The 13,210-nt window shown below is 38.7% G+C and overlaps 1 protein-coding gene across 1 annotated transcript; it reads left to right on the top strand.

Annotated features, from left to right (window-relative positions):
- Window positions 1-18: 18 nt before the first annotated feature.
- NEUROD1 (neuronal differentiation 1) lies at window positions 19-4,222 on the top strand. The gene is made up of 2 exons (XM_005857651.2): window positions 19-154; window positions 1,846-4,222. Exon 2 carries the CDS (start codon window positions 1,857-1,859, stop codon window positions 2,928-2,930), a length of 1,074 nt encoding a protein of 357 aa, XP_005857713.1. The 5' UTR covers window positions 19-154; window positions 1,846-1,856; the 3' UTR covers window positions 2,931-4,222.
- Window positions 4,223-13,210: the final 8,988 nt, after the last annotated feature.

Raw genomic sequence — 13,210 nt, 5'->3', positions numbered from 1 at the left:
GGCCCCGCCCGCTCTCAGCATCACCACCTCGGCTATATAACCTGAGCGCCCGCGCGGCCGGGACACGAGGAATTCGTCCCGCGCAGAAGGCACGACGTCCGGAGGCCCCAGGGTTATGAGACCATCACTGCTCAGGACCTACTAACAACTGCAGGTAATTACAATCCTTTCCTTTTTTGCTTGGAAATAAAAGCAGTAACTGAAGACCTAATGTCCCTAGAAATTCTGTATCTGTGGGTTTGTGAGCGTGTGTGTGTGTGTGTGTGTGTGTGTGTGTGTGTGTAAACAGGCATTCCTCCCCATGATTGCTGGCACGTATATACGTATTTTGACTCCCGTCACTCAAATACCTACTGCAAGCTTTCTGATTTTAAAGTGTGTGTGTGTGTGTGTGTGTGTGTAAACAGGCATTCTTCCCCATGATTGCTGGCACGTATACACGTATTTTGACTCCCGTCACTCAAATACCCTACTGCAAGCTTTCTGATTTTAAAATTTATTTTTAAAAAATTGGGGGGGGGGGGGAAGAATAGAAGCTTCTTTGGATTTTTAATAAGGCAGATAACTTTCTGGTCGTTTGCTAATGGTGATTTCAAAGTCCTGAAAGCAATGCACTACTTTACTTTCTTACTTATTCCAGTAAGAAAAAAGCCCTTGTTACCAGGATTTATGTTGTGTGCATGTATGTGATGCACATTGGAAGTGCCAAGTTATTTTTTTTTTTCAGCGCATGAATGGGACATGGATACCTTGGGTATATACACCCTGGAAAACAAATCGAGTTGAGAGAAAGTTTAGTTGAGAGGAGGGGAAATGTGGAGAAGGGAGCGGGACTCCCTCCTACTACCTGTTACTGCTCCAGAGGCGGCCAAGTCCCCAGCAGCCACTGCAGAAACCAGAAATTCAGTTGTCTCACTAAATGCTTTTTATTTCTCTTATTAAACGCGCTAACTTCGCCGCTGCCAACTGCTGACCAATATAATGACTCCGTCTTTTAGAAGGAGGTTTGAGGAGAACTTCGAAAAGGCCCAATAAAGAGCGGGCAGCCTTTTCAATGGGCTGTTTATTAGACAGGAGCCTTCCGCACCTGATCCCCGCGCTGGGAGAGCGCTCTCGCCGCGCCCCCAGCCCTCGCCCCAAACAGGCGCTTTTGTACAAGGCGGATTTTCAGCGGAGGCCAGGAAAGAAAGGCCAGCGTGGCATGGAAGATCCCTGCCCACTTTTTCCCCCCAAATGTTTTGTTGATGGTGAGATTATTTGGTTGAAAGTACTTTGCGTCCACCATGCATTTGCTCTTCAATCTCCCGTTAGTATAATCTTCTTAAAAATCACCGCCAGCGTCGGTAAATTACGTAATGGCTCTTCAACTTTAATCGCTGAGTACTGAGAAGCCAGGACAGAGACGGGAACAGAATTGAGATGTTCAAACTCATTATTTTTGTGGCGTTGTGACTTTGAACTCATGCAGACAAGCGTAAAGTCATGGAAATGTACACTCGTTTTCACACATATTCTCCTGCCGGGTAATCCCCATAAAAAGACTTAAGTTGGTCACTAGGAAACATACCCACAGGAGTGTACATATACACGTAGTCACTCTCTCCCCCACCCCCCACCCCCACTCCCGCTCTGCCTTGTCTCCTACGTACCAGCGGGGCACACACATGCCGTTATAAAACACTGCATTTAACTTTTCCTTAGGGACACTCATTTTGTAAGGAGTTGCACTTCCCATGCATTTTTACAGGATGAGGAAGTGGGAGCTCAAGGCATATGAAGTTTTTTGAATGTAGCGTTTTTCTCCTTTTTTTCTTTCTGTTTTTCTCTCTCCCTTATTGAATGTAGGAAACCGAAGCATGACCAAATCATACAGCGAGAGCGGGCTGATGGGCGAACCTCAGCCCCAGGGTCCTCCGAGCTGGACAGACGAGTGTCTTAGTTCTCAAGACGAGGAGCACGAAACAGACAAGAAGGAGGACGACCTAGAAACGATGAACGCGGAAGAGGACTCACTGAGGAACGGGGGAGAGGAGGAGGAGGAAGACGAGGACCTGGAAGAGGAGGAAGAAGAGGAAGAGGAGGACGATGATCAAAAGCCCAAGAGACGCGGCCCCAAAAAGAAGAAAATGACCAAGGCGCGCCTGGAGCGCTTTAAGCTGAGGCGCATGAAGGCCAATGCCCGGGAGCGGAACCGCATGCACGGTCTGAACGCGGCGCTGGACAACCTGCGCAAGGTGGTGCCCTGCTACTCCAAGACCCAGAAGCTCTCCAAAATCGAGACGCTGCGCTTGGCCAAGAACTACATCTGGGCTCTGTCGGAGATCCTGCGTTCCGGCAAAAGCCCGGATCTGGTCTCCTTCGTACAGACGCTCTGCAAGGGCTTATCCCAACCCACCACCAACCTGGTTGCGGGATGCCTGCAGCTCAATCCTCGGACTTTTCTGCCGGAGCAGAACCAGGAAATGCCCCCGCACCTGCCCACTGCCAGCTCTTCCTTCCCTGTGCACCCCTACTCCTACCAGTCGCCGGGGTTGCCCAGCCCGCCCTACGGCACCATGGACAGCTCCCACGTCTTCCACGTCAAGCCGCCGCCGCCGCACGCCTACAGCGCCGCGCTGGAGCCCTTCTTTGAAAGCCCCCTGACTGATTGCACCAGCCCTTCCTTTGATGGACCCCTCAGTCCGCCGCTCAGCATCAACGGCAACTTCTCTTTCAAACACGAACCGTCCGCCGAGTTTGAGAAAAATTATGCCTTTACCATGCACTATCCTGCAGCGACCCTGGCAGGGGCCCAAAGCCACGGATCCATCTTCTCGGGCGCCGCTGCCCCTCGCTGTGAGATCCCTATAGACAATATCATGTCCTTCGATAGCCATTCACATCATGAGCGAGTCATGAGTGCCCAGCTCAATGCCATCTTTCACGATTAGAGACACGTCAGTTTCACCACGCCCGGAAGCGAACCCACTGTGCTTACAGTGACTGTCGTGTTTACAAAAGGCAGCCCTTTGGGTACTACTGCTGCAAAGTGCAAATACTCCAAGCTTCAAGTGATATATGTATTTATTGTCGTTACTGCCTTTGGAAGAAACAGGGGATCAAAGTTCCTGTTGACCTGATGTATTATTTTCTATAGCTCTTCTATTAAAAAAAAAAAAGTAGTACAGTAAAGTAAAAAAAAAAATGCACCACAAATTTGGTGTAGCTGTATTCAGATCATATTAATTATCTGATCGGGATAACAAAATCACAAGCAATAATTAGGATCTATGCAATTTTTAAACTAGTAATGGGCCAATTAAAATATATATAAATATATATTTTTCAACCAGCATTTTACTACTTGTTACCTTTCCCATGCTGAATTATTTTGTTGTGATTTTGTACAGAATTTTTAATGACTTTTTATAATGTGGATTTCCTATTTTAAAACCATGCAGCTTCATCAATTTTTATACATATCAGAAAAGTAGAATTATATCTAATTTATACAAAATAATTTAACTAATTTAAACCAGCAGAAAAGTGCTTAGAAAGTTATTGTGTTGCCTTAGCACTTCTTTCCTCTCTAATTGTTAAAAGAAATTGCACAATTTGAGCAATTCATTTCACTTTAAAGTCTGTCCCTCTCTTTAAAATGAAAACCAGATCCACAACACTCAAGAGGATGAAAAAAAAAGATGTATTTCCTATCAAACATATCAAATCATTGCTTGCACAAGCTTTTGTATACATATTATAAACAAATGCCAACATACCCTTCTTTAAATCAAAAGCTGCTTGACTATCACATACAATTTGCACTGTTTCTTTTTAGTCTTTTACTCCTTTGCATCCCACGATTTTACAGAGAATCTGAAGCTATTGATGTTTCTAGAAAATATAATGCATGATTTTATACATAGTCACACAAATGGTGGTTTGTCATATACTCATGTAATGAATCTGAGCCTAAATCAAATCAGGTTGTTAATGTTGGGATTTATAACTATTGTAGTCAGTTAGTACATACCTTAAATAAATTCAAACCATTTAATTCATAATTAGACAATAGCTATTGCATGTAAAATGCAGTCCGGACTAAGTGCTGTTTGAAACGTGATACTGGTACCACTGCAATCGATCTGTACTGTAATCTTGTTTGTAATCCTGTATATTATGGTGTAATGCACAATTTAGAAGACACTCATTCAATTGCAATAAAATAGTATTAAAAATCTGAGCAATTGCTGCAGTTCTTTTTAAAGTGATTTTTTTGTATAAATAATTCCTAAGTAAATAGTTGCTTTATTTGCTGAGTTAAGAAAATACTAAGCAGCATTTGTAGAATAAAACAAAAAAGAAAAGTTTACTTTAGCATACTTTCTAGTCTGTTTATCTTGCTTAGGAAGTCATCAGATCTTTGTAGATAAGGAAAGGACCTACGTGATATTTCACTACTTGGAATATGAAGCTGTTGGGGGAGGGGAACGAGGGAGGGTCGTGGAGAGACAAACAGTTGTTTTTGCTTTTCTTTGCTTTGAGCATCTTCACATTTAGCTTTTGGGTTTTCATTCTTTTAAATTATTATGTTACGTGTTTTCAATTTTTTAAAGGGGCATTTAGTTAATTATTAACAAGCAGGATACAAACAAGTACCTAGTTTAGTTTGCCAACATATTAAAAAATATGTTTAAAAACTTTACCATTTGCTTAGTGCTTTGTTATCTGTATATTTTCCTGAGCTGAAATGTTCTCTAATACAAACCAGTACTATCCCCAAAAGAAAGTTATATAACTTTAGAAAATGCCTGGAAGAAATTATTTAATTAATTTAAAGAACCCAAGAAGTGGCATTTTGTAGTTGTTCTATAAACACCTTGTGATGATTTCAATAATTTTTCCAAGAAAAAAAGGTAATGAATTACTTTTCCTGAAGAACATACTCTTTGTACTATAATATATTGTTGGAAGGGGCGATTGGAGCACTATTGTGCTCTTTCATAAACAAAATTCACTGGGAAAACTTACAGAAGATTCTGTCCATTGTAAAGTCCACTAAAAAAAAAAAGTTTGGCATTTTTGTTCCTCTGGATGTATTGAGTGACAGGAAAGATTCCTAGGGAATAACATTTTGGCACTTGTGCTCTGGCTCTACCCTGGTGCTCTGATTACTGTCATTAGTAACTCCATTGTTCCTCCTCTGATTCGGATGCCACACTGGATGACTACCACCCTTCCCAAGCTTGTTCCTTTAATCTCCTTCTCATTGGTGATTTAGGGGTTCCAGAAAGCTGACCTCATTTAGCAAGCTGCTCCAGAAAAATGTGAGTAATCTAATGGACAGGAACAATTAGCCCTACTAATAACATCGCCAATGGGGCTCCATCAAGCTGTGACAGTAGCAGCAAGGAGTATTTCAACATTAAGAAAACGTTTGAGTGCACTTTATAATATATTATTTTAGCTTGTTTTCCATCAGCCTTCATCACATGACAGAAATGCTCTTAAGTTAGTCCTAACCTTATCCAAAATGCAATATCTCATTCCAAGTGAATCAGAGTTGTTTTGGAATCAAGCTGTTGCTTCCCATATCCAAGATTGCTCTCTCTGCTCTTACTTCAAGAGACATAATAATGATATGATATCTGAACTGTGCCATCCTCCCAGCCTAGGAGACCATGAAGTGAACATTCAGATCTGATGTGCTCTATTCAGCAGCTCGATTTCACCTGTAATTAAAATTAGATATCTTCATGCCAACTAAAAACTGTTGCTATAGTGAACAAAAGAAATACGAGAATGACATTATAAGAATTAAAAGAGTTTAAAACAGCAAGTAGAGAAATCTATACTGTGGGGTTTTTTATAAGGTAAAAATGAAGACTGCAAGTTAGGTTTGATCTGCTCCCCACCCCACCGCCTTTTTGGTTGTTTAACTTTTTTCTAAAACATAAGGATTCTTTCAGTCAGTCAAGGAGTAACTCACATGCCACCATCTTTTATTCAAAGGCAGGCACAGATGTTCCTTCTGCAGGGAAGGTTTTAATTTATGAAAATGATATTGTTTATGCATGAATGGACTGAATGCACTCTGCATAACACACAGCACTTCCATCTGATCAGAGAAATACCACAGAACCAGTGCCAATGTCAGAAACATATTCTGCAAATTTACTCACTTAAATGTTTAATGAATATTTGGAAGACATTTCAAACCACAAGAAACATTTTCAATGATCTTTTTAAAATTTTCTTTTTGGGTTTCTAGCCATACTTAAAAGAGACTCCTGTAATTTTTATAGTAGCTTAATACCTATATTTAGCTGATAAGAAAAGAGAATGTTTTGCTAAGTGAAAAGCAACTAAAAGGAAGAAACACTGGCAAGTTTAGTTTCATTGGGAAAAATATTCCTATCAAATAAGATGCTTAGCTCTACTTATTTAATGTGAAATGTAAAAATGTTCTGAAGTTATTTCCAGAAAAAGAGCTGCAATTTTAAATCAGTGAATAGTTTTAAAATTGGAGAGGGAATTTGGCTAAATATTTTAACTGGTGCATATTTCTTTTCAAAAAGAACACTGCATAACTTAGATAACATTTACATCACCAATTGTATGTATACAGTATTATCTGTCTACTTTTAATCTTAAAAAGAAACTTAAAGGCAAATTAAATGAAGAATTATACTATTTTAAGAATGTTCTACTAATTTTAGGTTTATAATATGTTATAGTAAAATAACATTTGAAACAAATTTGTGTTCTAATTTATTCATCTAAAAATACTCCTTGTTTCCACATTTGAAAGTCTATAATTCTTACAAAATTAATGCATTTCTGAATGTAACTAGCAACTACTAAAATGATATATGGATCATTAGCTAACAGTTTGAACCAAGCTGTTTCAGTTCTAGAATTAAACGAGATTTAAAGTGAAAATATCTATTAAACAATTAATAAAACTGGGTTTCAAAACATAGACTGATTTTGTCCTAATGGGAATCATAAAATAGCAAAGCTATTTCTTAAACTACACTAAAGTCTCCTGCCCTCTCTTTTCCTCTCCCTCCACCAGCACTTATTTCCTGGAAACAATCTAAATAAAATTTTTAATTCCAGGGTCTGATAAAGAATAAAAGAGCCAGTGCAACATCTTGTGGAACACCAGGGCTGAGAACTCCTGTTACCATCGCACAGAGGCGTTCTGGCGTCAGATGCACAGTGATTTGTTTGGTGGCAGAATCATTGGCTCCTGGCCAGGCATTATGTTTCAGAGGACACTATTGTCAAGAACCATTCAACTAGAAAGCTGCACTGTATGCACTCAAAGTTGAGATCATCTGCCTTCCTGTGTCAAAAAGAATTCTGTGCTGGCAATTGACTCATGGACTCTCTTCACACACACTAACACTTGGTTCAATGGCTCTGATGGAATTAGCTGTGTAACCTAACTAGTGGCATCAGCAAGACAAGGCCACAGCCTCTGGGGACTTCTGTTTAAATTGCTAATTTTGAAATATCTTAAAATGCACAGTATTATGTTAATGCTGGACTAGATCTTCAGATACATTAAATGTGGATTTGGTCATCTGAACATGATCATGCTGTTTGCCCAGCTAATCCAGAGGTAGATGGATAGTGACAATAACTATCTTTACAGATCATTAGGTATGGAGCAACCCAAAGGGATGGATCTGATTGTGAAATGACATCTAGAAATTAGAGAATAAGTTAAATCTCGTATATGAGGTGATTTGGTAACTTACTTTGCTGCTAACAAGATTAAAATCTAACCCTGCTCTAGGCTTTGATGTCTTGAGGACAGCCAGCCAGAAAGATGCTCAGTAGGCTTCACATACTTACTAGGTCAGTGTTAAGTGCTTTCCATTCACTCACACATTTCATCATCAAAGCAGCCCTGTTCCTTATTTTACTGATGCAGAAACTGCAGGAAGCTGGAAACTTGCATTACAGGTTTCCTTTCTTCATTCAGGTACTAGTTTAAATGCCACTTCCTCCAAGAAGCCTTTCCTGATCCTTTATCTAAAGCAGCAACCACCCACCTGGCTGGCATGGCTCAGTAGTTCTATCCTGTCCAGGAGGTCATGGTTAAATTCCCTGTTAGGGCTAGATCCCCAGTGTGGGGACTGCAGGAGGCAGCCATTCAATGATTAACTGATGCAGAAACTGCAGGAAGCTGGAAACTTGCATTATAGGTTTCCTTTCTTCATTCAGGTACTAGTTCAAATGCCACTTCCTCCAAGAAGCCTTTTCTGCCCTAACCGGTTTGGCTCAGTGGATAGAGCATCGGCCTGCGGACTGAAGGGTCCCAGGTTGATTCTGGTCAAGGGCATGTACCTTGGTTGTAGGCACATCCCCAGTAGGGGGTGTGCAGGAGGCAGCTGATCAATGTTTCTCTCTCATTGATGTTTCTAACTCTCTATCCCTCTCCCTTCCTCTCTGAAATCAATAAACATATATTTAAAATAAATAAAAAATAAAGTAGCAACTACCTTCAACCCCACTAAATTCATTATTATAGCAGAGCATTTATTTATCTGATGTTATCTTGCTTATTTATCTGTTTAGTTTATTTTTAAATGATCTCTCTCCATAGTAGAATGTGGGCTTCACCAGAACAGGAACCTTGTCTCTTTTGTTTGTTGCTGTTTCTCTGGTGCTTAGAAGACCTAGGAGATCCTCAATAAATATTAACATCCTAAGGGAATCAAACCACACTGATGCAAAAGCTTGTTGCCTTAACCACTATGTTACAAATCAAGTTAGTTGAGAATGGAGAGGGCCATAAATGATTCTTAACCCAGTGAAAGTTATAAGCATTAGTTCTATTAAAAAAAAAAAAAGAACAATTGAAACATTGCCTATTGCACAGCATGACGCCAAACTCCCTTCCTCCCACTTCTTTTGAGGATCAGGAATGAGTAATCAGTAATTCTTTTAAAAAAATATATTTTTATTGGTTTCAGAGAGGAAGGGAGAAGGAGAGATAGAAACATCAGTGAAGAGAGAGAATCATTGATTGGCTGCCGCCTGCAAGCCCCACACTGGAGATCAAGTCTACAACCCAAGCACATGCCCTGACCAGGAATTCAACTGTGACCTCTTGGTTCATAGGTTGATGCTCAACTACTGAGCCATGCTGGCCAGGCAGTAATCTTTTGTTTTTATTGATATCAATAGGTTAAATATAATTTGCAACTGGAATAAAAGAGAACTAATATATTTTTAGCTCTTCCCAAAACATATATATTTTTTGTTTACATTCATTAAGAACTTGAGTACACGTTACTTTTTTTTTCTGTTCAGCATTCTTCTAGCAATTGTTCTTGTCCTATTATTATTGTTATATAAAATTGTCCCAAACTTTCTTATCAACATTGAAGAGCTTAGATTTCAGCAGATCAGAATCTAACCCATAAGTACTAAGTTCTCCAGCAAGGAATTTGGGAATTTGAATAGCATTCAACAAATTTAAAAGCAAAAATAGGCTACCTATAGGCAGGTGAGTACAGAAATGGAAATCCACAGTGTAAAAGAGAGTACTTCATAGTCTTCTTCCAAAGTATCAGTTAGACTAGAAAAGTGGTAGGTTTGTAGGAAATATGATATTCTTTGTGACTACAACACAATTAAAGAACATGGAGTTATTTTTAACAACATCGGGTATTCACTTTTAGCACTACCCAGAAATTATTATGAGATCTGCTTAGGGAACAGAACACAGAAGGATCAATATTCTTGGAAGAGGATGTAGTATAAAATCACTGAAAACTGAAGAATAACCAATGTTCCTTATAATAGTCATATTTATACACAGTATGTGTTATTGGTTGAGATAAATGCAGCTGAATTACTTAACCTATACTTTTTACTTTAAAATGTTCACTGTATAAACTTAGCGCATCAATAATATTTCTTCAGTGTTCTCTCTCCCTGATGTCTGTTAGGAGATCATCCCCACTTCCAGTGACGTCAATGAAGGGGGGTTACAATGCTTAAGAGAACTGTTAATTCCTTATCACTGGTGTCATCAACAATTGTAGGGTGGCAGGGAATTACAAATGTATCATCTGTGGTTGGTTACAGGTACATGACCAACTAATGTTCACATCAAGAGTAGAGAGGGTAACATAGTATTCTAAAAAGGAGACTTGGGGTAATGTCCCTTGTCATTGTTAATAGATAACTGAGTAATCTTTACTCCAACCAATGGTTAAATACACAACAAACAATACATAAACAACAGTAACATGCATATAAATTATAACTAGAATCTAAGTAGGAATATTTATTAACATATTTATTTACCAAAAGAACTTCTTAGTTAATAGAGGCAAGGCTACTGATTTACATATTTTTAAATCCCAACATGAGATTTTTGGATACAGACAATATATTTTAATGTTTCCTCAATACTACTGGCATATTAAAAATGTTAAGAGGTATTTTGCTTCCAAGGTTTCATTTTGCCTTATTAACTAATAATGCATTTATCTAACTTAAAATATCAAAGAAAAATATGCTATATTGAGTTGCTCCTGAAAATTCACAGTCAGCCAGAACCTCAGAATGGGATCTTATTTGGAAATAGTATTCAAATAATACATCTTAAGGTGTACATTAAGATGAGGTCACACTGGACTTATCAGAAGACTGATGTCCTTAAAAGGAGAGGACAGGACATACACACAGACACACAGCACACTGGGAGAATGGAGATGTAGGCAGAGATTGGAGTGATATGTATGTATGCCAAGAGACTTCAAGAGTTGGCAACAACCACCAGAAGCTAGGAAAGAGACATGGGACAGATTTTCCCTTTGAATCACCAAGAAGGAACCAACTCTACAGACACCTTGATATCGGACTTCTGGTCTCCAGAACTGTGACAATACGTTTCTGTTATTTTAAGCCACCCAGTGTGGTAATTTGTCATGGCAGTGTTGGGACACTAACACATATGCTAAAGTCTACAATTGATTGATATGTTAAATATACATAAATATAGGAGAGTTCATTTAAATTCACCTGAAAATATTACCATGAAGTTTTAGTAACATAATATATAACTACCAGTGTATTTAGTTAGTGCCAGCTTTGATTTTCTTTTTTTCTTTTTTTAATCCTGACCCCAGAATATGTTTATTGATGCGAGAGAGAGAGAGAGAGAGAGAGAGAGAGAGAAACACTGATGATGAGTTGCCTCCCATAGGCACCCTGACTCGGAACAGAACTCACAACATAGGTATGTGCCCCAAATGGGAACCGAACTGCAACCATTTTAGTGTTGGGATGACGTTCCAACCAACCAAGCCAACTGGCCAGAGCCCAGTTTTGATATTTGAACAAGCTTATAAATAATAGCTTTTTATTAATCACTTGAATTACGTAAAAGTTTTATTGGTTTTTATTCATGTAAATTAACTAAACTGACATCTAGACTCAGGGACATGTGAATGCATCCACCCAATAAACCAACAATTTTCAACCTTTTTCATCTCAAGGCACACTTAGACTAATTGCTAAAATTCTGCTATATATATTTGCCAATCTGAGAAAAAAATAGGTATAATTTTGATTCATTCACACTGGATGGCTATTGTTGTGTTGTCTGTTGTCACTTTTTAAATTGGACAATCTAAGGGATAAGAGGCCTGTGCTCCTAGCTTAATAGTCAGGTATTGCACGTTTAAAAAATTCTTGTGGCACACAGGTTGAAATAGTCATAATAAACTAAGGGTGATTTTGTCTAAAAGCCTTATCCTATATTTTATAAAGAGCATAATATAAAAACTACTATTTATTCTTCAGATGAAAAATGCCATATTTATTCTATTTGTGGGAAAGCATATGTACTAATAAATAGATCTCTGAAAAAACAGGTATTGCTTGTTTCACAAACACTCATTTAACACACTATTTTATAATGTATAAAATTACATAACTTTATTTTTTAATGATTTTGGCCCAAATGAATTTAAGTGCAATGAATTCTAAAAGCTCTCTCTATTTCAGGTTATGTAGGGCCTTGAACCAGTAGTCCCCTTTGTGAGCTTAAAACATAAAGGCTAAGATTGCAATCTTACTTATCTATGGCTGTACATCTGATGACATAACTGGTTTGATTGCTCAGAAATACCAGTTAGTGGTTATTTCTTCTGAAGGTATTCAATTAATCAGGAGTTTTAGTTCAACTAGATCTGGGCATTATCGTGTTGATGTGTGTGTAGACATTCTGGGGAGAGGATATCATGCTTAGAGCTCCTGCAGCCACCTGGGAGCCACAGTGGTATCCTTGTTGATACCTGGACCCAGTGGAGTAGAAAGCCCCTGAGTTTTTAATGACCATCCCTGGAACAGCCTGACTCTGGGCCTCTGTTTATGTGAAAAGTCAAATCTTATTTCAAAACTACGTTTAGCTTGATGTTCTGTTGTTCGTAAATTATTGACAAATAAACAAGCCTTGTGGTACAAAGGAAGAATGAAGAGGAAATAATACTCACTGATGGTAAGAGTTGTTTTTATTGTCTAAATCCATGGAATTATCTGGTGTGCTTGTTTAAAATACACATTTCTAGGAATAGTTCAGCTATGGATTGAAAATCTGAGAGCATCAGGGAGGGGTACAGACTCTGACTTTTCATTTAGAACAAACTGAACATACTTAAGCACATCCAAGTTTGAAAGGAGCAGGAGGCTGTGTCAGAAAGAGTGCTTATTTGAGTTGAAGCATTCAAGAAGTCTACGAGGTCCAGAGGATATAATTATAGGAGCTGGTAATGGAGGGTACCACAGATAGTTGGGATGAAGCTGTCATGGCAATTTGAGACCCGGGCACTATAAAGGACACCAAAGTGCTCCAAATGGTAACAGAAAATGATGTAAAAGTAAAAAACAGTGAACCTAGTACCAAACTCTTTGATGTCTATGGGCAAGAGGCCTGAAAGCAATGGGCTATTTTCAATAGTGAGAAGGGACATTGCCTTCTCTGTGTAATGCCTTTTTCACAGCTGTAATAGTGTGAGCTATAGGAAATGAGGGTAGATTTCTGATTTAAATTTTCTATTTGTGTATCTGGTTATACCTAATTTAAGATTTTTTAAAAATATATTTTATTGATTTTTTACAGAGAGGAAGGGAGAAGAATAGAGAGTTAGAAACATCAATGAGAGGGAAACATTGATCAGCTGCCTCCTACACACTCCCT

Source organism: Myotis brandtii, unplaced genomic scaffold (genome assembly GCF_000412655.1).
Source record: "Myotis brandtii unplaced genomic scaffold, ASM41265v1 scaffold112, whole genome shotgun sequence".
In the NCBI taxonomy this organism is placed as follows: domain Eukaryota; kingdom Metazoa; phylum Chordata; class Mammalia; order Chiroptera; family Vespertilionidae; genus Myotis; species Myotis brandtii.
This window is presented reverse-complemented; position numbering and strand designations above follow the sequence as displayed.